Source organism: Danaus plexippus (genome assembly GCF_018135715.1).
Source record: "Danaus plexippus chromosome 18 unlocalized genomic scaffold, MEX_DaPlex mxdp_20, whole genome shotgun sequence".
NCBI lineage: Eukaryota > Metazoa > Arthropoda > Insecta > Lepidoptera > Nymphalidae > Danaus > Danaus plexippus.
The window spans coordinates 2,390,799-2,418,491 of NW_026869853.1; the positions used below are offsets into that span (position 1 = coordinate 2,390,799).

Sequence of the window (27,693 nt, forward strand, 5' to 3'; positions counted from 1 at the left end):
TATAGCATGAGATTTGAAATCTTCTTATCCTAAAATGAAGTTGTGTAAAGAGTTTTCTAAATGAAATCAAAAGGTTCAAACCAAGTCTCGTAAAATACATATCTTGCTGCGAAATCGGGCACGCTGAACTTTTACCGATCGATAGATGTTTATAGATGTAATAAGTTCAAGCAGTAAAATTGCCATAGCTACCTGATCCCAAACATTCCACCTGTTTCTCCGCAATACGGCATTAACTAGCAATCTGTTACGACCTAAACAACAAGTGTTTCTTTGAAAAGCGTTTATATTCTAATAAAATGAGCAGGAACTCGCGTTACTATACAGCACCAGTGCCGAAAATGCCACCAGGTCTAATCGAGCTTATGGATGGTCTAGCTAGGGATGTGCTAAAAAACAATCCGACCGATATATACGAGTTTTGTTCCGATCATATGAAGAAATTACTCCAGACCAGAGACAGTTTGAGTAAGTATGTTACAAAATAAGTAATAAAACACATTTCACAGTTCGATTTTGTTTTTATATTTTTATCAAATGTTCGATAGAAGTAAAGCACCCAAAAACATTGGAGCAAAAAATTGCAACAGCCAAAAAGATTATCAACGAAAGAGCCGTATTACGACGAGAGGCGTATGACAAAAATACACAAATTACAAAAGCTCAGACTGTAGAAAATATTAATATTAAAAAAGACTGTGTTAAAGATACTAATACCGAGAATGATATGAAAAGTAACGTAACAGATATACCAGATCAATATATAAAAAACAATGTTATAAAAATAGATGACGTTAGTTTATCTGGTAATAGAGAGCATGAAATTACTGTAAGTAATGTTGAATCCAATAAGCATATACCATTATCAGAGGAACATAAAGATAACTCTGCTGTGGACATTGCTAACGATGACGAGATTAATGTTTTGAATAAAGAAGAAATTTTTGAGACAGTTAATATAACTGGACCTGTTTCTGTCGCCGACCAGAATGTTTCGGAACACATTGGATTAAACGTTGATAGTGCAGAAAATTTCGATGTATCTGTTAAAGCAATAGAAAACAATGTCGATATTGAAAAATCAATTAATTTAGACGAAGTAAATGCATCTACAACATTTGTAGTTCAAAGTTCAAATGATGAAACGGGTAAAAATAATACCGAAATTGTCGAACAAATAGTCTCAACCGAAGAAAAGAACGACGATGACAAAAATAATGAATGTAACAAAACGAATACTGCAGACGAAACTGAGGTTAAAGAAGATATTAATACTCATGACACTGGTAAAGATATATGTAAAATAGATCAAAGCAATGAAATCGTAGACGACAAACAAGATCCAATATCTATAAATTGCGAAAGTGAGCCTATTAATTCTGAAAACCAAGGACTAGGCTATGAAATAAAAAATAATGATATAACATCGTCTGATGTTAACAACGACAGTAAAAATACAACGGAATCAGTAGAAACTGAATTAAATCATAAGCCATCATCATCAAAAAGTAACGAAAATATCGAAGAAAATAATATTAGTGACAAGTCTTTGGATAGCGCAAATGAAATGAATGTAGAAGCTACAACAGTAATTGGTGATAATACTGATGAAGATAAAGAGTTGAAAGAAACGTTTGATAGAGAAACCATATCGGATCATAAACAACACTCTTTAATCAATGATGACAAGGATAAAAATGACCAAAAACTTGGTAACGCAGTCAATGACACTACAATGGATCTTGAGACAGCGGCGATAACAATACAGAAAGTGTTTCGTTCTTTTCTTTTCAGGAATAAAACATTAAGTAGCGACGACGCCACTAATGTGGACATTAGTTTGTTGATTGAGGATAAAGATCAGAAGGTACCATAAATACCATTCTTAAATAATTCAGTTTAAGGTCACGCGATATGTTTCCGACGTCTTACCTTGCCTGTTTGCTTAGTGACATTGTTTTGTTGGCCAAATCATTTACAACACCAGTGGTTTTTTAACCTCTTGCATCGATTAAAATCCTGGTAAAAACACGCAACTCATCGGAACCTAATCATGTGACCTAACTTTTACTAGCACGTATCATATTATCCATCAAATTTTTCAGAATGATGGCGAGATTTTGTCTGGTAATTCGAATAAAGATCGAAGAACTCTAGGTTTAAGTAGAATTGACAGTGTTTTACAAACTGTAAACGAAGAGCAGTCTCTCTCTTTGTCGACTGATGATTCTTCCACACTATCAAGCGCCGCCACAATCATACAAGCTCATGTTAGAGGTTTCTTGGTACGAAACAAATTGATTGGTAACAAAGCCAACTCAAGTACTTCAGGTTTTGATTCGGATGGCCATTCTACTGCGTCGTTGGAAATTGATAATGATGGACGAAAAAATAAAACTGTCCTTAATATACATATAGTTCCCGAAGGTGGTCATTTTATGAGCCGGGATGAGAGTATGCTAACTTCTATCGATCTGTCGGTGGATGGCAGCCCGCGGGATTCCATTAATCTGCATCCTATGGGCCATGACACCAATGAGAGACGTAAACTACTGAAAAGAGAGGATGCCATCCAGTCAATCTCACCGCCGAGTAACAACAGCGGGAAACAGAGCGAAGAAGTTGATTCAGTGAAAGAAATATTCGAACAGAATACGCAACAGATAAACCGAAACGACTGTAATGGCATTATAGATCCGAATAAATCAAATGCAAGTGAAACAAACGAAAAGTTACCTGAAGAAAAAAACGATGAAATTGAAAACGTAGATGCGCATGCTCCATCAAAATTAGGAACATCAGGGTTTAGTCTTCCATCGCTGACATCAGACGAGATGGATGTGGTAACACCGTTCACGGCTACCGATTCCGACGGCGAATCCAAAATACTGCATTCAGGCGAGTTTCATGACGTGTTACTACCAACTACGGTGTCACGTTCAGACACCTCAGTCGTCCGTGGTGAGTGAAGACATCTTGTCAGGTGATAATAATGAATACTTTCCCTTCTATTAAGGCCAACGCATGATTGCTTACAATTTTTACGTAATTAGTTATTTTGCTGTAACTAATTTTGAGCTATTGGTAGTAAGAAAACTAGTGTAAAGTCTTAGAATTTTCAATCTTTTGGAAGTGGTATATACTAGACATTTAATTATGTAGACAGTCTAAATGATTTGTCGTTTGTAATTAAGTAAATAGTTAGTTTTTGTAAAACTGCCATTATTATTTAATAATTTTTATATAAAGGCACTTGCACTTATACCTTCAGTAAGAGAATTGTATGCGAAGGCTTGGCGTTATACATTTTGGTAGATTTTTGTACAAATTGAGAACCTCTAATAACACATTTAAGTATTTAGTATGATTTTATTTATATCTTTGTTTGTTTTTTCAGAATTTCACAATGTCTTAGTATATTTCTTATTATGGAACAACGCGTAACTAGGAACAAACTTTAAAAGTATTTATGCATGTAAAATTTATAGCTACCACTTCGGTCGTAGAGGACGATATTTAAAAAAATAATGTTTTATTACACTATAAGATTAATTTTATAATCTCGTCACTTCAAATTTTTTGAAATATTGTAAAATAAAATAGAAAATGAAAAATAAGTTTGTTTAATTTTTTTTAATTCTATACATTTCTGCAATGCAATGATGAAGTAATGAAATCACTTATAAATTAGATTTTTAAACCATTAAAATAGGAATTTACGTGAGAGTGAGTTCGGGTGCATTTTACCACAAATCCGTGTTGATGATTGAATTTGAAAAGAAAATGGCATGTGTTTTTATTTATTAAATTAAATTGTTTAACAATTTTAATTGTTCAGAAGTGTTAAAAATTTAAAATCTTCTTTATGATGTAAACTTCAAAATGATTTAATTCAAACCTTTTTCAATTGAGCGCTTATTGTGAAAATAACTTTAACTAGTATCTTTAATAATAATAGAAAAAATATTGAGACAATCTTCTCATATTTTAGAATATAATATAAATATATTTGCAAACTTATTACAAAATTTATTACCTCCGTTTGTCATGCTTCGGTAAATCGAATTTTATTCTTGACGTTCAGTAGAACGTATAATTTCTTGGTTTTTTATTTTATTAACAATGTGTAGTCGTAGATACCAATTCTGATTGATATTTTTCTAAAGGTAAGAGCCACAGGCAATATATTTCTGTAGAGGTTAGACTATGAAAAACTTCGAAATCAATGCAAATTGCAATCATCTCATTGCAGTGTCGCTAATCCTGCAGTATTAACTACAGTTTACAGATCTACACTTTTCTAGAAATTATCTCAGTTTTTAGTTTAAGTCACGAAATCTATATTTTTCTGTTTATTTTTTCTGATTATCAGCTACAATAAATTATTTTTATAGATGAACCTTTACAAGCTGTTATAAATAAGTTTCCTCAAAAAAAGTTGGATATATTTTCGAAGTGTTGTAGTCCTAGCGTTGAATTATTATCTATTTTATTTGACAATTGACATAATGTATCTTTATGACTTTTAATATTAAATTTTATTAAAACTTTTATGATCTCATTTGTTTAAAATCTTTGTTTAAAATCCGCACTTTAAAATGTATTCCTTTTATCCCCAGTAAGCAATAATAGGATAAATCTGGATATTGAATGTTGATAATTTTATATTTACAGTATTTTTCTGGCATATCTACATTTTAGCCCTATGCTATGGTTGGCAACACTGTCTACTTGTCAAATAATTGGGTACTTACGCTTTATGTGCAATTGTGTTTCGATTTATCATATAAAATACACATTTTATAAGAAATAATTAGTTTCTTTTTAACTTGATATTGGTGATATGTTTTTGCATGGTTGAAGACCGTAAATCGCAGAAATAAACAAACTTATTATATAAAGTTATAGAGAGAAATATTTCAAATTGAAATAGATTTATTTCATATTTACCGAAAAAATATGCCTCTGCCACCTGCGTTGGCTGCTCGATTGGCAAAGCGAGGTATATTAAAAGAACCTACGAATAATGACGTATCTTTTGAGACCCCAACAGCTCAGGTAAACGAAGAGATCATAGCAGAAGATTACGATAATAATACAGACCAATTGAATCATAATGAACGTTTCTGGGAAGGTATAGAAGGTGTAAATGTTGATCCTATTAAAGGTCATAAGGGTTGCCCCAATAAAAGTAATATTTACCATGAGTGCTCGAAATATTGTGTTAAAACATGGAAGCAAGGAAAACCATCACCATCTGACAAATATTTGGAAGTCAAACGAAAAGTTTTAGAACTGTGGCCCCTACCACCAGGATGGGAAGAAGTATATGATGAAGGCACTGGGCATTATTACTTTTGGAATGTTCATAACAATTTAGTATCATGGTTGCCACCATCCCATCCTCGAGCAATTCAAAGCGAAAGTGCAGCACATCTACGTGAAGAAAGACTATTACGAGAAGGGGATGAAAGTGACGACAGTAGTGAAGCTTCAGATCAAGAAGTGCCGCAGCAACATCAAAGGATGAAAAGAATTGATAGGAAGGATAGGGAAAGAGAAATGGTGCATCACAGGGATAAGAAGAGGCATAGGGTTAAGGATAATGACTTAGATCCTATGGATCCCGCCTCTTATTCAGATATTGCGAGAGGTGGTTGGACTGCAGGTTTGGATGCTCATGCTAAAACGGGGGTTGATTCAACAGCTTCGGGTTCGCTGTATCAGATGAGACCTTATCCCGCTCCAGGGGCTATCTTGGCTGCTAACGCTAAGGGCTCACCACCTTCATCACCCAATTAGGAATATTGAATAAAGTTAAAAATTTCAAGTTAATATTCACATTGTTATTTGTCTGTGTACTTATTTTTCCTGAACTGATAAATTGTCAATGCTAAAATAGGCAGGTCTATTTAATTGTAACTTGTGTTATGTTTTGCACAGATGAATCAATGTTAAATAGAATTGGTAACAAAGTCTGTATGGAGTCTGGATTGAATACTTAAAAATAAAAAAAGAAATAGAAAGAGTAGGCTTGAACAGGAACTCCATAAATAGAAAGATAAATATAATTTTAAAAAAAATGCATCTCTTGTCTAACATAAATGTTTAATTAATGCTATACAATGTTAACCGAATAATAAAGAATTTCAACATTAAAAAATATGTATCTCAGATATAATTTTGATTTTGATTGATTAACTAATATGAAGTTACTTAAAATTTATAACAATCTGGGTCTAAGTGAAGAGAATTGTTCTCATAAAAATCTTCATTTCATCTTAATATTAAGAAAATTACTCAAGACATAAGCAATACAAACACATTTGTTAACAAAATTTGTGTTAGCATGTTTAGAAAGTATTCATTGAATGAAAATTCTCCAGTTTTTTAAAGTGGTAGAAGTAAAAAAAGGTCTATTATCCGCAATAAACATTTGGGAGGAGTCCGGAGACACTATTTTAAATAAAATTGGGCTTCTATATTTATGTTTAATAAATACTAATGTATCGGTACAGTTTACCCTATCTTTCGATCACTGAAACACAAGATGAGAGTGACCCAGCATTTTTTTGTCAACATTACTGTGTAACATGATATCATATCTCATTGAGTATTTTCATTAAGGCAATATTTACTGTAATAAATAATACAGCAGGAACCAGTACCAATTTTTATTATGAAGGTACAATAATTAATATTATAGTTAAAACAATATAATTATTAAATAATTTTTGTAAATTTCACTACTATTGGGAGGATGGTAAATGTTTATTCTTCATAATAATGCAAAATATTCAAAATGTCCTTTACATTTAAAAATATATGTCATGCGATCGTATATACTACATTCAGTACATTTCAAAAATTTAAGGCCACTTCGAGAATTCTATACAATAAACATGAATATGAAAATATTTAAGTCATTATGTTATTTGTTCAGTTAATCTTTCAATATGTTTTCCTCTCTATATTTCATTTCCCGTTCATCTTGTGTTTTTTATCTGTGACATATTCCAATAAGTCTTCAGATGTTATGTATCCCACTGGCTTTTGAACATGTTTTTCACCATCTGAAATTTAAAATAAAATTAATTCCTATATATATTGATCATACTGAAATTAACTAAAAAATTTTGCTTATAAAACAAAAACGCAAGTTATTTTTACCTGTTTTGACAACCACAACATAAGGTGCTATATCCAGTATTCTCGATACACTGCCCAGCGTTGGACTGTCAGAGAGGTCCACTTTGTAAAACTTCTTTACTGTAAATTTATCAAGAGGCTCTTCTGTGGATCCTGACAAATGAGCCAGTCTCCGTCTGGCGTTGTCTCCGCTAAATATTCCACTGATTGATCTGAAATGTCATTTTAAAACTATATCACTATTCGAAACATTCATGGTTATTGGCTTAGCGTGTTAGACTGAACAAATGATATTACACATATTAACAGTTATAATGTTTTGGAGTTCAGTTCTTGAATTATTTATGTATGAACATTTTTTAATTTTAATATTTTTTTTAATATTATGGCCTTCACCCGTGCCAAGACGTGCACAGTATGTTCTGCCAGTGTCGTGTAGAATGGAGGAGACACGATCCGGGATTAACTTATGAATCTATGTAAGAACATATGGATTGCTTTTCGTTACTAGGAGCGGACTTTTCAGAGTTGGTTTCGTTATGTATTTCTTATTCCTGTGTTATATGTTCAAGAAACAAGATCACTATGTATGTATATATCATTAACAGAACAAGGAAGAACAACATCAGCCTGAATCATAATATGGATTTGATAATGAAAAAAGGTGTTTCAAAGAAAAACTGTTTTTAAAATTAAATTTTAAATTTCGTCATTTTGTTTGTCAATTTGACAGTAACTTTTGACGTCTGGCTCCTTATCAGTTGTTATTATTTAAAGGTTAATAAATTACTTTTAGTATTTTATTCTAAAAATTAAATAAATTCAGTAGCAAAAAAATCCTTTGCCAACTATAATAAATGATATCGATAAATTTATTTAACTTATAGATTTGCAAATAGTATTAAACCTTCATGGTATTGTAGCATCAATTTAAAAGAAAAATATAGGAAAAGTAAATTTAACTTTATGACCTCATATTACTTTTCGTTTTCATGTTTAGTGATGGAAGTTAAAGTTAAGTCAGTAAGTTAAGTTAAGTCGATATTTTAATTAATAGATATTATAAAAGATACCTACCCGTTGTCATTCACAATAGTAAGGAGAGTGGATTTATTTGCTCTCAAAGCTGCTACAGCTTCACAAGTTGTACTGTCTTGTGACAAGCTCTTGGTTACTTGAACTAAATCTTCAGTCAGAGGATTGTTCCACCACCTGCAAGAGAAAATATTACCTAAACAATCTAAAATTATATAATAAAATACGATTTATTGAAAAAAATATATATTTTGTATTTTATTCGTCCACTATCATCATCATCATCAGCCTATCGGAGCTCACTGCTGAGCAAAGGCCTCTTTTCGCATGGAGAAGGTTAGAGCATTAATCACCACGCTTGCTCAAGACGGGTTGGCGATTTCAATCTTATAATTTGAAATTATAAGACCAGGTTTCCTCACGACGTTTTCCTTCACCGTCAGTGGTGTCTAAATACTCTTAGAAAGTACATATAATTCGGAAAAGATCACATTGGTACTTGCCAGGTTTCGAACCCGCGCCCTCACATGTGATATCAAATACTATTTAAAATTAATATGTGATTTTCTAACGGGTAATGTTAAAAAATGGTTTAGCATGAATACTGAAGACAGTTTAGAATTTTTGAGTTATCAAGTTAGAAACACTCATATAAAAATTTCGAATTTCCAATATTAGGTATTTAGGAGGTAAATAAATAGAGATTTTTATGAAGAATTAATAACTTGTGCAAAAGTATCGTGATATTCTACAATATGCTCAGTACAGCGTTTTGTACAAACACATTCAGATATTTAGTTTTCAGACGTACGCTTCGAAATGTTTGTGTATAACAGTCGTATTTTTTAAAAACACAGTTTTGTCTATGGCTGAAAAAGCAAGGACTTAGTTTTCAGAAGTTTGAAAAATTAATTGCATTATTATTCACAATTAATTATTTAGTTTTTTTTTTGTTTTGAACATTTCCCCCGCGACATCTAACTAGGTATGTAGAATTGAAAAATATTATCATATTTTCAGTTGTAAACAAAACTTTCGCTAGAGAATTCTTTGTTTGGAAGTTTAAGTCGTATTGACGTTAAATTCGAAAAACATTACATCACTCTTTAGCTGCGCAATGTTTGTGACAAATCGATTTAAACGATTCAAATGACGTAAAGCCGCATGTTGATATCGATTACGAGTTTATCGCACAGAGTTTAAAGGTGTCACGTTATTAAAGAGTTCTCGCGAAGGTCGATGTTCTTATTTAATAAAACATACTTTATTTTTATGTTCCTGTTGTTAATTGAACGATAGTAATGTCAGAGGTTTTCGATAGTTTTAATTTTTTTAATATATTAATTTTTAATGTAATATGTATTTTTTTTTAAACGTCACGATAACACTTCGGACATTGTCCATAACACAGATGTTTTTTTTAAATTTAATATTCATATATAATTGGTATATAATATGCCCGTTCGTCATGAATCAGATATGTACGAATAATTTTTTTAATAAATTTATAGCAACTCATTGTCTATAATTAAAAATTTATTTTATTTTAAATCTTACCACAGTTTCTCGTTATTATCGTATGGCTTGAAACCGCGGGCCTCCATCCACTGGTCAGAGATGAATTTCGTCATATAGTTACGTATATTGTCTGGTAATAGAACCACACATCTTTGACCTGCTTTAAGAGATTTCGCCGCTTGAATGGCTCCCCACATCGCGGACCCGCTGCTACCTCCTGTATAGTAAAAGTATTAAATTTAAGAATGGAATTTAAAGTAAATTACCTATACAATCTAACGTGCATTATTAATTATATATATATATATATGTGAAGTGTTGTTTCGTAAAAAAATGGTTTTAATATGATAAACTATGGTTATCGTAATATTATTTCCTTTAGAATAAAATCAAAGAAATAATACATGGAAATGTGTTTTTTAAATCTCACTTTCAATATTAATAGGTTTATAGGAACACACAAGTCCTAATTCATACTATATACGGGTCTCCAATTTTTACTTAATAAAACATCCCACGTAACTTTTAGCGTAGAGTTACGGAAGAAAACTGTTAACTCTGCGTATGTAGTCACACGTTTCAAACTTGTGGTAAATGTTAAATTTTTATCTCATAGTAACAGTTCAAATAGTTATTACATCCGAATTATTAAAAATAATTCAACAGTGACTCAGAAAGAGATAATTAATAAAAGACGCGTTCATAGTTATAAAGAAATATATAAATGGATAACTAAAAAATAAATTATCTAATTCTAATATTCAAAAATGTTTATCCCATTACTATTTTATCAACTAATATCTTTACTATCAGAGTACTATAATATAACTAGCTATCCGTCTGCGACGTAGTTAAGGATGATTCGGTTTTTAAAGTTCTTTTTTTTTTATTACAAAATATTCATCATCAAAGATTTTTGTCTAACGTCACAGATGATAATAATTTAATTTTAATACTCAATAAACGATTGTCATATAATACATTTATTACCGCATAGCAGTCCTTCCTCTTTGATCAACCTCCTGGCCATGTTCAGTGAGGTCTTGTCTTCCGTCTTCACCCATTTGTCAATGACCGTCCTGTCTAGAGCCTTCGGCAAGAAATCATATCCAATACCTTCCACCTGCAGATAACAAGGAAATTAAATGAGATAAGATGATAATTTTAAATATTTTTAAAAATATAAAATCTTCATTTCAATTAACTTTTCTAACTGAAAGATTAATGTACTCAGCCGATAAATATTAATATTGTGTTTATTTTTTTTTTATATAAATAAATGCATTCAGTTATTTTTTTGTATAAACGTTACAGGCACTTCTGACAAATTAGGATGGTAGGATAAGAAGAAACCAAATTGTTCCAAATTTAAAAATTCTGTGACTGTTTTGACAAGTAAATTTTAAGTCAACAAGCTCACTGTTTATTTATTATGCTGTGATCATACATACACACTAATGATAAAATAAAAAATTAAAAACAAGAATGTGCTGTTCAGGAATATGCGAGTTTTATGACAATAAAATCTTTTACCTCATACACCATTACATCACTCTCATTTAACTCTTCAGGCTGAGCCAGAATTGATCCATAGGGGTCCACTCCAACAACTACACATTTGGGACATTTTTCCTTGATCTTGTGTGCGACCCCGGAGATTGTCCCACAAGTTCCAGCTCCTATCACCACCATATCCACATCATTGTCAAGCGACCATAGGATTTCTTCAGCGGTGCCATCATAATGAGCTAACGGGTTGCACACATTATTGTACTGGTGACAAAAAAATAGTTTTTTCATTGTATATTGTAATGTAAATTTAGCTTTAAAGAGACTTAATCTGATTGTCAGAATGGTTATCGATGGTTACCATAACAATGTTTGGTTTATAGCGGTGAAATATAGTAACAAAAGTTTTATAGTTATAGTTTACAAGTAAATAAGTAATAATTATATTTATAAATCAAATAGGTTTAGTCGAATAAAATTTTTATCAAGTTGAACAAATTTATAAAATTATTTAATTAAACTACATCTAACACTTATTTTAGAACAAAAAATTTTATTTAAGTTAAATATCATTTACCTGATCTAAGAGTACAGCATCAGGTATTTCGTTGGACAAACGTCTTGCAACCATGATGTTACTATCGGGGGACTCAGAAGCTGCCTCGGTCGGAGTCCTGATGATTTCTGCACCCAATGCACGGAGCGTGTTCACCTTTTCATCTGACATCTTTTCCGGTAGCACAATAATACATCTGTATCCTATTTAGATTTGAAAATGGTTACTTATAAGTAACATGGGAGTTGTAGTTATTTATCAGTCGATGAATATATGTGTACCTCTCACAGCTGCTGCTAAAGCTAGTCCAATTCCAGTGTTTCCAGAAGTTGGTTCAACAATCACCGATTTTCCAGGTTTCAATATTCCCTTCTTCTCAGCATCCAAAACCATTCTATAAGCTATGCGGTCTTTCACTGAACCCCCAGGATTTAAAAACTCACATTTTGCATCTAGACAAATGTTAAAATTTAAATTTAAATATATTTATTAATTATTGAATGTATATTTACATTGAGTGAGGAAGAATACTAACACATTTCACATTGTACGCCCTCTTCCTTTGGTATTTTCGATAGTTTTACGAGTGGTGTATTACCAATTACGTTTAATACATTTTCCTGAATTTTAGGATTTCTATCTCTGTAATACAGTAATAAGTTATAAAGTATAGCAAAATCTTAAAATGATATATGCAATATCAGTGTTAAAAAACGTATTAATTTACTTACAGTGTTTTTACAATGTGAGGCATTTCCTTAAGGTTAAAATACTCCGAAGATAGTTTCTTGCCGTTTTCCATTTTAGTTTCTATTATTTTTTTTAATTACCAAACTGTAAATGAGATAGATATTTAAAGACATATACACTTTTGAAATAAGTGAGATTTTCTATATCACAATATTTGTAAATAAAATTGTTACTCACTAATTTGAGCACGTCCGTCCACACGCTGGACGTATTTAAAATAATTTTAAAACTACTAAATAAGTTGGTGCCTATTGAGTACTGTACTACTGTCTAGAGATGTCCCTTGTCCTCCGACTTTTCTTTCTCGATAGTATCGATATTTAGGTTTAAAAATATTTGTTTTATAATTAATACTGTTGCATAGTTAATATTTTAAATTATGAGCTGAATTTTTTTTAAATAACTATTTTTAAATTAGACAAATTGGCAATAGCTTAGATAGCGTAGTCAATATGATCATTTTGTGTTTTGACCGATTTAGAGATGAAAGGGTTTATGTCCATTTATTTGTTTAAAGTTTGTATAGAGAAATTTTTTTATTCGTCATAATATTTTTAGGGAATATTTTCTCAAACGTAACGATTCATTGGTATTATGCCAGCTACACTCAAGATCCACTTGCACAAGTATACTGTAACGTGAATTGGAAGAAAACTGCCCAAATTTCCGACATGCACAAGTTCTTGAAAAAGTCGCAAATTTCAATTGCCAGCTTGTGCAGTCTTGCGTTTGCCTAAGTTTACATAAGCGTGTGTGGTAGCAGTTTGCAATTCGATTAAAGTTAAGTATTGCTTATACCACCTACACATGCATGTCATTCTCTCCCCAGTTGGCGTTATAACAGAAAAATGTATAAATATTTATAGGAATAAGCCATGTCTTTGGCAAATAAAAAGTAAAGAATACCAACAAGCAAAATATATATAAGCGTTATTGATATGTGAGAGCGAGGGGATCCTCGTGGAACCTTGGTTAACCGTCCTTTAAAAGTCTGACTTTAAAAGTCTGGGCGTTAAGTACCGATGACGATGGACAGGTTTCCATTTTGAAGCAAAGATAGTCTTTACTCAAAATGATACTTGTTTATTGCTAACAAATTCTTACAATGAATGTCAAGAATTGTATAGCAGAGATTCTACCACTGTGGCTCCTAAGAGCGACCAATGTAGAATGAATTCAGTACGATTATGCTTGGACTTTTATATGGTAAATTCTGTATTACAATTGTGGGTACTTGAAAATATATAAGGGAAATAATTCAAATTAGTATATAAGGAAAATGGTATATAAGGGAATTAGTATATAAGGAAAATGGTATATAAGGAAAATGGTATATAAGGAAAATGGTATATAAGGAAAATGGTATATAAGGAAAATTGTATATAAGGAAAATTGTACATAAGGAAAATTGTATATAAGGGAATTAGTATATAAGGGAATTAGTATATAAGGGAATTAGTATATAAGGAAAATGGTATATAAGGAAAATGGTATATAAGGAAAATGGTATATAAGGAAAATGGTATATAAGGAAAATTGTATATAAGGAAAATGGTATATAAGGAAAATGGTATATAAGGAAAATGGTATATAAGGGAATTAGTATATAAGGAAAATGGTATATAAGGAAAATAGTATATAAGGGAATTAGTATATAAGGGAATTAGTATATAAGGGAATTAGTATATAAGGAAAATGGTATATAAGGAAAATGGTATATAAGGAAAATTGTATATAAGGGAATTAGTATATAAGGGAATAAGTATATAAGGAAAATGGTATATAAGGAAAATGGAACATAAGGAAAATGGTATATAAGGAAAATTGTATATAAGGAAAATGGTATATAAGGAAAATGGTATATAAGGAAAATGGTACATAAGGAAAATTGTATATAAGGGAATTAGTATATAAGGAAAATGGTATATAAGGAAAATTGTATATAAGGAAAATGGTATATAAGGAAAATTGTATATAAGGAAAATTGTATATAAGGGAATTAGTATATAAGGGAATTGTATATAAGGGAATTAGTATATAAGGGAATTAGTATATAAGGGAATTAGTATATAAGGAAAATGGTATATAAGGAAAATGGTATATAAGGAAAATTGTATATAAGGGAATTAGTATATAAGGGAATTAGTATATAAGGAAGATGGTATATAAGGAAAATGGTATATAAGGAAAATGGTATATAAGGAAAATGGTATATAAGGAAAATGGTATATAAGGAAAATGGTATATAAGGAAAATGGTATATAAGGAAAATGGTATATAAGGAAAATGGTATATAAGGGAATTAGTATATAAGGAAAATGGTATATAAGGAAAATTGTATATAAGGAAAATGGTATATAAGGAAAATGGTATATAAGGGAATTAGTATTGATATGAAAAATGTTAAAATTGGGAAAAGAAATATTATAAATTATAATTAAAAAAATTCAGATCACTGATACTATTTCCATCTTAGCAGATTAGGTATGTAGAGGTAGGCTAATGTAAATGAGAAACCAGGAGACGTTTCCTGTGTGTGTGACGATGATAACTCGGACTGAGCATACTGACTGAGGAATGTTTGAAAAAAAAAACTTAAAACATAGTAGCCGTTTTATTATTAAATCTTGTAACATACAATTTTCACGACAAGAAAAATTATTCATATTATTATTATGTTAAAATAAAATACTAATGTATAGAATATAATTTGTGTTAAAATAAAATGATACTGATTAATAAATATCACTTGAAATAAATCTTAATGATAGATATATTATAATCTTCTTTCATTTTCCATTCAGATCGTGGTTTTTATCTGTGATACATGCTAGTAGATCTTCAGACGTCAGGTAGCCGAGCGGTTTTTGAACGTGATGCTCATCTGAAAAAATAATGTAATTATATTAAAAGAGTGGTTTCTACATTTCTTGTTACGAACTATTATATATATGTCATTAAATTAACTGTTTTCGTAACGAATCATTGTAGCTTGTATGCTAACATTGTTCGCAATTTCACACTACGAACGAAGCGTTTTGCGTTTTTTTATTCAATGAAAAGTTCTTAACGCTCCGTGAGTATGACGATTAAACTTAGAATAAGACTATCTTACAGTGGTCAGAATAAACGTACAATATTATATTCCAATTAAGATATTTTTCTTACACATAGAGTTTTATAGTCTTCATAATTTATAAAAGAGAATTCCTAAATAAGGTAGTTTGAATTTAAAAAGGAATTCGCAGGAAGCTAAACCAACCTATTTTACCAACTAAAACCAACCAACCAACTAAAATAATCTAGTTACTTTATTGTGCTCGATAACTATCCCATCAGTTGTTAAAAGGGAATGAGCTAGCTCCAGCTTCTCATCAGCTTCAGCTATCTCGTTAAAAGCCTACTATCTGTCTTGAATACATCTAACCATTTTAATTGATATGGTTTGATAAATCAAAATCATTTTCATCGCTTTTAGTTTCTTCTTATTATTTACACTTTCTTAATACTGTTAATGTTTCTTAATTACCAGAAGAGTAAGTCCACATCTCGGTCTTTATTAGGATTGATCTTTAGTGTTGCGTCTATATAAACTATTAATTAGCTGTTAGCATATCGACAGCGGTTTTCGTTGAAACTTAGTTAAATTATTATATAGATGGGCAACGCCTTCGGTTTAATGTCGAATGTATAGAAGGGCTATTTGATAGATTGAGAATAATTTTATGACAAGTAAAACAAAACGAAACTTTTGAGGTTTTTTTTTTTTAAATAGTGGTTCTAAAAAAATCGTACTTCTAACAAACCTTGTGGAGTTTGACTTGTGGATTTAAATTACTCCTAGGTCCACCACTATGATAGGAAAGTTTTAAACTATCTTAGGAGACTCTTAGATTTATATTTAAATTTTCTAAATTGATTTTTCTCTTACCTGATTTGACGACCACAACATAAGGTGCTATATCCAGTATTCTCGATACACAGCCCAGCGTTGGACTGTCAGAGAGGTCCACTTTGTAAAACTTCTTTACTGTAAATTTATCAAGAGGCTCTTCTGTGGATCCTGACAAATGAGCCAGTCTCCGTCTAGCGTTGTCTCCACTAAATATTCCAGTGATTGAACTGCAAAAATTTCAAGAAATATATAAAAATTGCTTGTAATTTTATTAAAGAAAAGGAAATAAAATGTTATTTATTGCTTCTTAATTTAATTAAAAAAAAAAATAAAAACGATTTTTCGTCTCTTAAATTTTTTATTTTATTTAACACCTTTTACACTATTCATTTAGAAGTGGGTATTGAAAATTAAGGAAAGTTGGAAAAGAAGTTACCCTTTGTCATTAACGATATTGACGATTAACGAGTCACTTTCCCTCAAAGCTTTTATCGCCTCCGAAGTTGTGCTGTTCTGACGTATATTCTTTGTGATACGCACTAAACCTTCCGTCAAAGGTTTGTTCCACCACCTGAAAAATATTTAAAATATATGAAATAAGTTAAAAACGGTTGCATTATTTTAAGCACAGATGATATTATTTTGAACTGCTGATGAACTGAACAAAGTTTTAATCTTTCCTTTGTTGTGAATAATAAGTTAAATGCTCATAAAATTCAAGCGTGAACATCTTTATTAGAACTTATATTTCGTTTTTAAACTAAAAATATCCAATAGATCAATTTGTGAGCTGTTGTTGATTTATGCAAAAAGCTATATTGATACGAATATAGTGTTCTTACCATAAATTATCATTACTTTCGATGGATTTGTATCCGCGGACCTCCATCCATTGGTCAGTGAGGAATTTTGTCATATAGTTGCGTATGTTATCCGGTAATAGAACCACGCATTTCTGACCCGCCACTAAAGACTTCGCTGCTTGTATGGCACCCCACATAGCGGCGCCACTGCTACCTCCTGTATGTCATTAAATGATTGTTTTGAGATTAACTTTGACATTGCTTGATGAAAACTTTTTGATAAAATGTTGGCCAATACAAACCGCAAAGCAGTCCTTCCTCCTTGATAAGTCTTCTCGCCATCTGGAAGGACCACTTGTCCTCTGTTTTTATCCATTTGTCTATTATTTTAAGATCTAACGCTTGTGGTAAGAAATCGTAGCCGATTCCTTCTACCTGATGAAGATGTATTAAGACACTTACTATAAAAAAGTTTTCCAATAATATGTGTATAAAAAAAATTGTATCAGATCGAAACGTGTAGTTATACAAAATAAAATGCCGGTTTTGTGGTCTATTTTCGGAATAGCAAATGTAAAATTGGTAACGATCTTTAAAGGGCGTATTTATAATGATGGCCTACCTCATATATTTCTACGTCATTTTCATTAAGTTTATCTGGTGGGGCCAGCACGGAGCCGTGTGGGTCTACTCCAACTACCACGCATTTTGGGCACTTTTCCTTAATCTTGTGAGCAATTCCAGATATGGTACCACAGGTGCCCGCTCCCAATACCACCATGTCGACATCATTATCCAGAGACCAGAGTATCTCTTCAGCGGTTCCGTCATAATGGGCTAACGGATTGCTAGCGTTGTTATACTGTGTCAAAAATGTTATGTCTTTCTGAACACGATATTACTTATAATATTCTAAAGACATTATAGTGAATGATTCTTATGTAGATAACCGAAACGTTTTAAGCCATACGACTTGTTGAAGTGAGAGTGCCTTAAGTAGTTGAAGTTATAAGGGTATTATACTTATTCGAAAATATATTGTGTTTTATCCGGAGTCTTATATAGTTTGATGCTAAATATGAAGATCTTGTGAATTACGTTATATTATACCAAATTATTACCTGATCTAACAATACAGCGTTCGGGATTTCTGTGGACAAGCGTTTAGCGACCATGATGTTACTCTCAGGGGAGTCCCACGCCACTTCAGTGGGTGTTCTGATGATCTCGGCTCCCAAAGCATGCAAGGTGAGCACTTTCTCATTTGACATCTTTTCCGGTAAAACAATTATACATCTGTAGCCTACGCGAGAGTTAAGTCCTTGTTTTAATGACCGTTTTACATTTCCACAGGTAAATTATTTTATAAAAAATATCAATTTATAAAAAAATGAGACCAAAATATATGTTTAGTTAGTAGGTAATAGTAAAAGTACCTCTCACAGCCGCTGCTAAAGCTAGTCCAATTCCAGTGTTTCCAGAAGTTGGTTCAACAATCACAGATTTTCCAGGTTTCAATATTCCCTTCTTCTCAGCATCCAAAACCATTCTATAAGCTATGCGGTCTTTCACTGAACCGCCAGGATTCACGAATTCACATTTTGCATCTGTATCAATCATTATCAATATGTATTTTTATCAGGTATATTTTCTTAAGTAATCTCATATTTTGAGATCTAAGATTTTTGCGAGTTTTATTCATTTAAAAGAAACTAATATTTTTCGGATAAACTACGCGTGATTTAGTTTTGTAAAAAAAAAAAACTACATACTCCCGACGTTTCGGTTACTGAACCGTGATCACGGGCAGACGAGATGTCTTCCCGTAAATCTTGACGAAATCCTATATTTTTACGTAATTCAAACGGAACCGAATAACTTACACATGTCACACTTCAAGCCTTCGTCCTTTGGTATCTTGGATAGTTTCACCATTGGTGTTTTCCCAATAGCATCTAAAATATGATCATAGGTTTTTGAATTTTTGTCCCTAAAATGAAAGAAGTTTTTGGAAAGATATTAATAAATATGATAATACGTATGAAATAAAACATTTGTAAATTTACTCACAGATTTTTCACGATGTGTCTCATTTCTTTGAGATTGAAGAATTCCTGAGATCCGATACAGATGCCGTTAGCCATTTTCATTTTAACTTTTTACCTGAAAATAACAAAGAGGTATGACACAGAAGATCAAAGATCAAAAATTTTAAATGCAGGCTTCGATCACAAGATTATATTAACTTTCGTAGAACTGGACGATTTTATATCTGTGAAGTAATGAATTATTTCATTATCACTTTCTGAACATGCACGGCAATCTTCACGTGTTAATTATGTCGTAGTGACTTACGGTGTGTTCGTATCGTTAATTCACGATCATTTTTTTTCTCTATAACAACATAGACTCATTCTAATAGATATTTAAAATAAGTTTTTTATATTCAGCGTGTAATTAGTATTGTTATTTGTAATAACCTGTCGTTTTTTTACTGTTTCACACTAGCGTTGCCGAGTTTCAGTCAAGGTTGTATTGAAAAGACACGTTTCTGCGTAGATTTATCATTGAGATAAGAATTATTGGTGAAAACGCCTTGGTACCGTCTATGTTTAAGTTGACGTTGAAAACTAGTAGTACACACAATGATTTTATCAACAAAACTCTAGTGCACGCGCGTACGCACTCGTATTAATTGAAAATGTCAGTACTGGAAGTTAGCGTAACACGAGAGCATGAGCTTCAACGAAAATAGACCATCCGTGTACACGTTATTGTGAAAGACCATTAAACTTACTGGATATATGCAGCGGGCGCATACAATGATTGCATGCCTGCATGTAGATTTCAGCCACTGTTCTTATACACAAATTAATTCTTAATATAAATCTCTAAAGCTCGTTTTACTGGTGTCTCCGTTTCTTTTCCAGTAAGAAGGTTTTAATGGATACCATTATCTATCTATAGATAAATATACACATAATGCAGCAATAGAAAAAAGTGTTCTTGTGATATTAAAGTATTATTCTGTCTATTGGACGCATCAATCTGACGAGTCTCACTATCAAATTTGGGGATCTCCGAATTCTACAATATACTGTATATTGTTATTTTATGTTGTAACATACATATGTTTTAAATATATGTGATCAATCTTTGAATGTTTTTTTTTTTAAACCTGACAGTCACGGTTGTTAGCCAGACTAGTATTATCTTAATGTATCTAGTAATATTTAATCAGACCGTCTTAAAATGGGAGCGAAAGTGTAAAATTACAAATACAATGTTATTATTATTTAAAAACTTAAAAAAAAAATAAGTCGAAAATATTATAAATGTTGTAAATATAACATTTAAAAAGGTTGTAATAATTTTAAAGCTCTTTATTGATATCCCAAAAAAAAACCTACTTTCTTGTATTTACAGTAATATTTTGTCATCTTATTTTTCCAATCTTTAAGCACAATATAAGTTTTATAATCTTGATAAAAATATTTTGAGATTTAAAGTTGTACACGTTGATATATAATTTTACGTCACTATATATACGTTTTGAAGGAAAAAAAGAATAATAATGGAATGATTAACTAAAAAATTGATTTCTTTTTCTCTGTGCCTGTAACTTACGCATGTCTTTATACGATTTTGTTTCAATTTACTGACTTTGTTAAATAGTACTCAACTTAAATAATTTTGCACAATTTAACATCTCTCAAGCAAAGTGACAGTCCTTTCATTATTTTAAGTTGTATTCAGTATTATTTAAAAAAAAAAAATGTAATAGAAAATTAGCAAAGTACATAAAAACAGCCGAAATCGAGCCTCTTTAAAAAAAAAATTAATACTTACAAGAAGACACAAACTGTATTTGTTGGCAACTTCCACCGTATAAGATTCAGTATTAATTTAATTGATATAATTTTAAATCAAAGATCATTAAAATACGTCATTTCCTACGGTTGCACAATCAAAAATACCCGGAACGCACAAACAGTACACGATAGATTCATATGATATAGATAAAATGAAAATTGCATTTATCTTTTATCTCTGGTCGTTTAACTAGTCGCATCATTCAGCTTTATGTCCTCGTATTATACCTATCTTACGCCATAATGTATTTGTATGGACATTTGAACAGATCCCACCTCAAAACTGAATCTAAACCCTTGATTTTGGTTTTATGTAAATTTGTGAAAAATGTTAAAAGTTTCTTTAATAAATATTTTGTGCATTACAAAATATTCATAACGTAATTTTATTTAAAATTTATTTCACTATTTAAGTGCTACAACAGCGTATTAATGTTTTTTTTTTGTTTTAATTGTTTGTCCAAAAAAAAACTTAATTAATGTACCGCGAAAACAGATTATCACAGATTATGAGCGTTATACAGAGAGATTACATGATCTACGTGTGATATAGGACTAAAAAGTCGATTAAGAACTTCATAACTGGTTATTGATAAAGAAACGCAGCACGTTATCCATTTAGTTTGATAGTGGTGGTACCTTCACCACACAAAGTAACCTATAAACTATTTGCCCGTATCCCAACGCTTGTACTACAAAGTTTTCTTCAAGCTAAATGTAAAATCATTTGACACTATCTAGCATAAAACAACTAAATAATAAATTTTATTGGTATTTACACGATACAATAAACAAACATACAAACTGTGCGCATCGAAATAAATATAGATTAAAATAGATGCCGAAGAAATAAATGATCTAAATAGGTTATTAATCGAGTTTCAAAAATGATTGAATATGTTAGATAATGAGATTACTGTCTTACGGACAAGGTTAGGACGGAAATTTATATGTTTTTATTTTACACGTACGAAAGAATTATATACGTATATAAAGATTATTTTTTTTTAAATAATCCATATAGAGCAATAGAAAAAAATAATTCAGAAAAAACTGCAGATATATATGCAGATATAAGTTTAAATAAAGGAAATTTGAAAAAAATATACATTGCGTTTGTTGAAGTCATTCAAATTTATAATCGGATCATAATGAAAGAAAAATGTATATACGATTATTCCGCATTATTTTATTTTTATGTCCTTGAAGTTTAATTCCACAAAGAAGGCCATTTCATGGAGGTCGACTTTATTTTTTTCATTTACTTTTTTTTTGTGTGCGATTAACAAAAATATAATTTAGGACATCGTCTGCTGTCGCCACGCTTTCAGCCACAAAGTGAGCTAAAAACACGAAATAGCACCTTGAATTAGTTAGTTTTATAAAAATTATTATTTACGTGTCATATTGGATTTACTTTGTCCAAGCTCATGTACATTTCTTCCGATGACAACAAATTGTGCTACGTCCAACATGCGGGATAATAGACCTATAGTTGGCATTCCACGTTCACTGTTTTTGGCCAGTGTGAAACAATCTTTGACCAAATGATCAGATACAAAGTCTTGGAAGTTTAGCTCTTGAATACTTTTGTGTGGAAGTCTCATTGGATTTGTTGCTTCTGAACGCAGGCCATCCTTTGTCACTGCTCCTAAGAAATTTCTGTAAACGATTTATGTATATTATATATGTAAATATTAAATATATTTGTAAGTATAAAGAGAATAATAAATCCGTTACCCGTTCGTCTCTACCACAATAGCAATATTCTCTTTCATCATTTCGAGTATGGCTTCAGAGCACGTTTGGTCACTGCTTAGAATAGGGTAAGTGTGTCCCAGGGTTAAGTGAGTGACGGGATCATTCCACCACCTGATAATTAGGATTTTTGAAACAAATATATTTGTTAAAAATCTTGAATATAAAAAGTCATATATATAAACGCTCCAATTTATGCTCCAGAAGTTTCTAGATCTTATGGTCATGATAATATTGCTAATAGTAAATGCAATTGATATATATTTCTATTGTACAAATTATCAGTCAGTAGGAATAATATTTTAATTGTTATTATACACACACGCATATAGATTGACTATTTTATAATGAAGAACTTGCTAGAGAGAGATTTTCATGGTTCCGTAATTGGCAAAATCGGAACCCTTATAGATTCGTCATGTCTGTCTGTCCGTGTGTCACAGCCATTTATTTCCGAAACTGGTGGACCTACACAGTTGAAACTTTGTAGGTTGATGTATTCTGGTAACCACTATTCGAATTTTGAATAAAAATTTATAAACTTAAAAATTTAAGGATGCCTTCCTTCCTCCAAACATAGAACTGATTAAAAGAATTTTTTTTTCAGATAACCTATACGTGACGAGTGTCTATGGATAGGACTTTAAAAAAGACATCAAGGTTCCTAAAACTATTTTACGTCAAAATAAAATTTTTGAAAGATAGAACTTTTAAAATAAGAGAGTGAGAAAACTAAAAAATATATATGCTGTAAATTTCAATGGAAAATTTTAACCGAAATTGGTTTGAACGAGATATCATTATTAGTTTTTAAAAAATATTACATTTTCAAAAAAACGCATATACAACTTTGTCGTTCATACAAACACTATGTAAAACCGAGTTATTTTTTTTATAAAACATTGATCAAAGTTACAACCCACTACAGTAACTTTTATTATGTCATCTACTTGCTGCTACGGAACCCTTCATGGGCGAGTCCGACTCGCACTTGTTTAATTTTATTTTTTTAAGTAAAAAGATGGTTAACCATTCAGCCTCCTTGTTTGGTTGAATTACAAACAGCAAAATATTATTATTATACAAATACAATATCCTGTATTAATAAAAGGAAATGGATGTTATAAATTACGGTGAAGCGTGTTGTGGTGGATCAATAAAGAGGTGAGCTTCCATCCATTGATCAGTGACGAATTTGGTCATGTAGTTACGAATGCTGTCTGGTAGCACGACTACCACATGCTGACCGGCAGTGAATTTTCGCTTCTGAATCGCTTTTATTGCGGCAACCATTGCCGCACCGCTGCTGCCTCCTATGATTATTCCAATCTATGTAATTCTGTTCCTTAACAAATATATAAAGCAATGATCGTAACGAGTATAAAAAATGATTTTGTTTTCATATAAATCATGTTATAACTTTTAAAGCAACAACATTATTGCATTTATTTACCACAAAGTAATCCTTCCTTTCTAATTATTTCCCGCGACATGAGAAACGCTTCTTTATCCGTCACAATTTCGAAATCGTCTACTAAAGATTTGTCAAGGACAATAGGAACTTCCTGTCCTCCTATTCCTTCTACCTGCAAAGATCATATATATTTATATTTCACCGCGGACTCTACGTTCGACATATAACAGGAAAAACAGATACCAAATACGGATGTGGTATTCCGGATACATTAAACATAGTTGATCCAGCTGGCTCCGCGGCAATTATGGTGCACTTCGGACACTTCTCTTTGATCCTTTGGCCAGCACCAGATAAAGTGCCACCGGTGCCACAACCAACGACAAACATGTCTACATCGCCCAACGCCTCCAAAATTTCAACTCCCGTGTTCTCGTAATGAACTCTCGGATTAACATTGTTTTCGAACTGGAACCATAGAAATACAATAACCATAGAACCATAGAAATAAAAATCTTTAGTTTTCAATTGTCCTGCGTGATTTTAAATCAGACTGTTTCATATAAATTGCAGCAGATATTTAATAAAAAGATCTCTATTTACTTGATCTAACATAACATAATTCTCAGGATCAGAATCTTTAATATCTCGAGCAACTTGTATTGATGTGCCATTGGTTTTGATTGTTTCAGCTCCAAGAACCTGCATAGTAGTTAGTTTTTCTCTTGAGTTCTTTTCGCCCATGACGATGTAGCATTTCTTATCTAAACATAAATAATAAAAAAAATACTGTCTTAGATGTCTGTTTGATATGGTGTTAAATAATAAATTATTATGATATTATTTTTCGTACCCATTAGAGCACTGTTGAAGGCAATCCCAATGCCGGTGTTTCCGGAAGTTGGCTCAACAAATTTTGAATCTTCCTTAATGAAGCCGCCTTTTTCAGCATCTTGAAGCATCGCCAACGCTATTCTATCTTTTGCCGAGCCACTCGGATTCATAAACTCACATTTTGCGTCTACAAATATATTAATAAAACAATCTTTCAATTTGTCCTCTGTGCAACAATAAAACCAGGACTACACAAGAGACTCCCAACACTCACAAATATCACAATGGATTCCATAATCCTTTGGTATTTTGTTCAGTTTTATAAGCGGCGTGTTCCCAACAAAGTCCAATATGCTATTATATACCTTGTTGACATATCTAAAGGAATCAATCTGTTAATGATCTAAGACCTCCGGGAGTATTCATTAAATAAAACTAAACTAACTATTGACGTCTCGGTTTAGTCGTTTCGGTTACTTTGCACGGTTGCTGCAACCGTTTATAATGCCGAAAATATCAAAATACTTCACCGAAAACAAAAATTTTTCTAAGCAAACAGTCAACTAATAAATATATCTACTACTTACGGCGACCTCCGATGATTTAAGTGTGCAACTTTGTGACCTAAACTGTATTTATGCTTAGCCTGAAATAAGTTGAACATTGTGAGCTTTGGATGAAATATTATTTCGACTAGCTTCGACTAAGACGGAGAACTTAATGGAAGCTAATGTTTTTACCGAGTCGTTTCAATATAATAGCTAGTATTTAAATATCTTTATCGGTTACGTTACATGGACCCAGAGTTATTCCAACGGTAATTTACGTTATTAACAGCGTGGTAATTTTAATAGACCTAAATGAGAACAAAGGGTTTTCGTCTATCGATAATAATATAGTTACAACAAGTTCCATTGGAATTAAATTAGTGTTTTATTAAAGTTAATGATAAATTTTATATTTTAATTTTGTGTTTTATTATATCATGTTTTTTTTTCTTTGTTTGCCTCAAGTGATAAAGTGAAAGTCATAAAATAAATTATTATACCCTTCAAACGTTTTCAATAAAAATCTTTAAGTAACTTATACAAGCGGTTCATATTTTTCATTAATAATATTTTACATATGTTAATATCAACACCATTGTGAATGGAAAACTCAAAACGGCCTGTATCTGGTGGTGCACACCTGTGGTAAAAGTGCAGTTGAAGGTATTTTTAGATAAGACCCACCAGAATTGATTTAGCAGGTAGGTTTGGGTTGTAAAGGATTGATCAATTTTATTTATAAAATCATTTATCTTATAAAAATATCAGCATCAAGTGGAATAGTGTAACAGCCTTTGAAATATTCCACTTCCCGGCCATTTGTTGCCAACTACGAAAGAGTTTTTAATAATCGAAGCTGTTAATAATCTTTTTAAATGAAACTAATATTTTTCGGATAAACTATGCGTATTTTTGTAAAAAAACTACATACTACTGTGATGTTCACATCTCGTCTGCCCGTGATCACGGTTGCTGAAAAGTGACCGAAACGTCGGGAGTATGTAGTTTCAACCAAAAATAAAGCACGCCTAGTTTATCCGAAAAATACTAGTTTCATTTAAATGAATAAAACTCGCGAAAATCTTAGATCTCATTATGTTAATTAAATCCTTCCAGGGTAAAAAAAAGGTGTTATAAATCTTTTTTGCCATATAAAATCTTAATAAAGTGCCTATCTTAGTGGTTGCTGCTTGGAGGAAAGCATTACATTGTCTTGGCGGTAAATTTCGACAACTTTTTGGATGTCGACTAAAATCATTATGACAAGTTGATCCTCATTAAATTTTACATCGTATATAATACACATTTTTTGTTTATTCTGAAATATAAAAATAGACAAGGAGAAATGAAAAAAATATTGTAAATGACGATTAAATCAATTATATAGTATCATAACAGCTGTTTAAATGGTGTGCCCGCAAAATTAAGCCCATAAAAAATTAGAACACTTCTCATATAATGACAGACAGACAATCCGAGCACATCCTATATTTGAACATTTACGTTTCTTTTTTTTATTAAAATGTTTATCTTTATTCTTTTGTTTCGTAAAAGACATTTTTCCTTTAGAATATAAACTGTTCCGTGTTCTTGATGAAACGCAATTGAATTTGAACATTCCTTAAAAAAATTCTCTTAGAAAATTCCAATTCGTGTTAGACTGTTATGGAGACGGATCCACATTCTTGCCGCCCGTGTGATCTCTTTAAATTTAAAATAGATCTTACAATAATCGCTTCATTTGAAGTCAAAATTTTAGCTTATTAAGACTGCCGCTCTACACTTTGGGTCAGTTAGAAGTTTATGAAGGGCTGCGTTATAGTGACAACGGTGAAACTTAACAAATTTAGAATATAATTTAATGTCTGCAGTTAAATATGCTACCCAATTAAATTACCAGATAAAATTTTAGTTGCTCGCCCTAAGTCTGCGAAAATAGGTTTTATAAAACAGAAATCGTATATTTTCAGATATTCAGATTTAGCCACACTACATTCGAAGCGTTTCGCGTCTCTCATTTGAAAACGTACGTTAATTGTATAATATGCTGGG

At 31.4% G+C, this 27,693-nt stretch overlaps 5 protein-coding genes across 6 annotated transcripts; 2 read left to right on the top strand and 3 right to left on the bottom strand.

Annotated features, from left to right (window-relative positions):
• The first annotated feature begins 34 nt into the window (after positions 1 to 34).
• On the top strand, positions 35 to 3,613 carry LOC116773309 (putative uncharacterized protein DDB_G0291812). 2 transcript variants are annotated; one of them, XM_061528410.1, is made up of 4 exons: positions 35 to 468; positions 549 to 1,867; positions 2,106 to 2,961; positions 3,398 to 3,613. In XM_061528410.1, exons 1-4 carry the CDS (start codon positions 300 to 302, stop codon positions 3,442 to 3,444), a joined length of 2,391 nt encoding a protein of 796 aa, XP_061384394.1. In that variant the 5' UTR covers positions 35 to 299; the 3' UTR covers positions 3,445 to 3,613. The 2 variants fall into 2 exon arrangements, with proteins under 2 accessions (XP_061384394.1, XP_032521628.2); XM_032665737.2 differs by having other exon boundaries at positions 36 to 468; positions 2,106 to 2,983.
• Positions 3,614 to 4,733: 1,120 nt separating this feature from the next.
• Positions 4,734 to 5,835, top strand: LOC116773189 (polyglutamine-binding protein 1). The gene has a single exon (XM_032665598.2). The coding sequence runs from the start codon at positions 4,960 to 4,962 to the stop codon at positions 5,800 to 5,802; it is 843 nt and encodes a 280-aa protein (XP_032521489.1). The 5' UTR covers positions 4,734 to 4,959; the 3' UTR covers positions 5,803 to 5,835.
• An 823-nt stretch (positions 5,836 to 6,658) lies between these two features.
• On the bottom strand, positions 6,659 to 12,835 carry LOC116773011 (cystathionine beta-synthase-like). Its single transcript, XM_061528390.1, has 11 exons — positions 12,695 to 12,835; positions 12,499 to 12,601; positions 12,303 to 12,409; positions 12,049 to 12,219; positions 11,789 to 11,970; positions 11,236 to 11,475; positions 10,693 to 10,825; positions 9,742 to 9,919; positions 8,227 to 8,361; positions 7,171 to 7,361; positions 6,659 to 7,073 (listed from the first exon to the last, which is right to left on the bottom strand). Exons 2-11 carry the CDS (start codon positions 12,567 to 12,569, stop codon positions 6,976 to 6,978), a joined length of 1,506 nt encoding a protein of 501 aa, XP_061384374.1. The 5' UTR covers positions 12,570 to 12,601; positions 12,695 to 12,835; the 3' UTR covers positions 6,659 to 6,975.
• Positions 12,836 to 15,116: 2,281 nt separating this feature from the next.
• LOC133318701 (cystathionine beta-synthase-like) lies at positions 15,117 to 19,462 on the bottom strand. Its single transcript, XM_061528389.1, has 10 exons — positions 19,286 to 19,462; positions 19,099 to 19,205; positions 18,652 to 18,822; positions 18,337 to 18,518; positions 17,838 to 18,077; positions 17,518 to 17,650; positions 17,255 to 17,432; positions 16,849 to 16,983; positions 16,449 to 16,639; positions 15,117 to 15,401 (listed from the first exon to the last, which is right to left on the bottom strand). Exons 1-10 carry the CDS (start codon positions 19,363 to 19,365, stop codon positions 15,307 to 15,309), a joined length of 1,512 nt encoding a protein of 503 aa, XP_061384373.1. The 5' UTR covers positions 19,366 to 19,462; the 3' UTR covers positions 15,117 to 15,306.
• A 2,794-nt stretch (positions 19,463 to 22,256) lies between these two features.
• LOC116773010 (cystathionine beta-synthase-like) lies at positions 22,257 to 25,845 on the bottom strand. Its single transcript, XM_032665363.2, has 10 exons — positions 25,681 to 25,845; positions 25,368 to 25,471; positions 25,113 to 25,280; positions 24,863 to 25,023; positions 24,503 to 24,727; positions 24,299 to 24,431; positions 23,978 to 24,158; positions 22,828 to 22,959; positions 22,505 to 22,749; positions 22,257 to 22,430 (listed from the first exon to the last, which is right to left on the bottom strand). Exons 1-10 carry the CDS (start codon positions 25,755 to 25,757, stop codon positions 22,345 to 22,347), a joined length of 1,512 nt encoding a protein of 503 aa, XP_032521254.1. The 5' UTR covers positions 25,758 to 25,845; the 3' UTR covers positions 22,257 to 22,344.
• Positions 25,846 to 27,693: the final 1,848 nt, after the last annotated feature.

Bases quoted from the DNA above. Each gene is read 5' to 3' on its own strand.
- LOC116773309 (XM_061528410.1), top strand. From the start codon at position 300: ATGAGCAGGAACTCGCGTTACTATACAGCACCAGTGCCGAAAATGCCA. The intron at 469-548 runs GTAAGTATGTTA...AATGTTCGATAG, and splicing joins CCAGACCAGAGACAGTTTGA to AAGTAAAGCACCCAAAAACA. The intron at 2,962-3,397 runs GTGAGTGAAGAC...TTGTTTTTTCAG, and splicing joins AGACACCTCAGTCGTCCGTG to AATTTCACAATGTCTTAGTA.
- LOC116773189 (XM_032665598.2), top strand. From the start codon at position 4,960: ATGCCTCTGCCACCTGCGTTGGCTGCTCGATTGGCAAAGCGAGGTATA.
- LOC116773011 (XM_061528390.1), bottom strand. From the start codon at position 12,569: ATGGAAAACGGCAAGAAACTATCTTCGGAGTATTTTAACCTTAAGGAA. The intron at 11,476-11,788 runs GTAAATGATATT...TTTTGTCACCAG, and splicing joins ATGCTGTACTCTTAGATCAG to TACAATAATGTGTGCAACCC. The intron at 7,074-7,170 runs GTAAAAATAACT...TTTAAATTTCAG, and splicing joins TGTTGTGGTTGTCAAAACAG to ATGGTGAAAAACATGTTCAA.
- LOC133318701 (XM_061528389.1), bottom strand. From the start codon at position 19,365: ATGAAAATGGCTAACGGCATCTGTATCGGATCTCAGGAATTCTTCAAT. The intron at 18,078-18,336 runs GTAATAATTTGG...TTTTTGACACAG, and splicing joins ACGCTGTATTGTTAGATCAG to TATAACAACGCTAGCAATCC. The intron at 17,433-17,517 runs GTTTGTATTGGC...AATGACATACAG, and splicing joins GGAGGAAGGACTGCTTTGCG to GAGGTAGCAGTGGCGCCGCT.
- LOC116773010 (XM_032665363.2), bottom strand. From the start codon at position 25,757: ATGTTCAACTTATTTCAGGCTAAGCATAAATACAGTTTAGGTCACAAA. The intron at 24,728-24,862 runs GTAAATAGAGAT...CTATGGTTCCAG, and splicing joins ATTATGTTATGTTAGATCAA to TTCGAAAACAATGTTAATCC. The intron at 24,159-24,298 runs GTAAATAAATGC...GAATAATCATAG, and splicing joins AAAGGAAGGATTACTTTGTG to GAGGCAGCAGCGGTGCGGCA.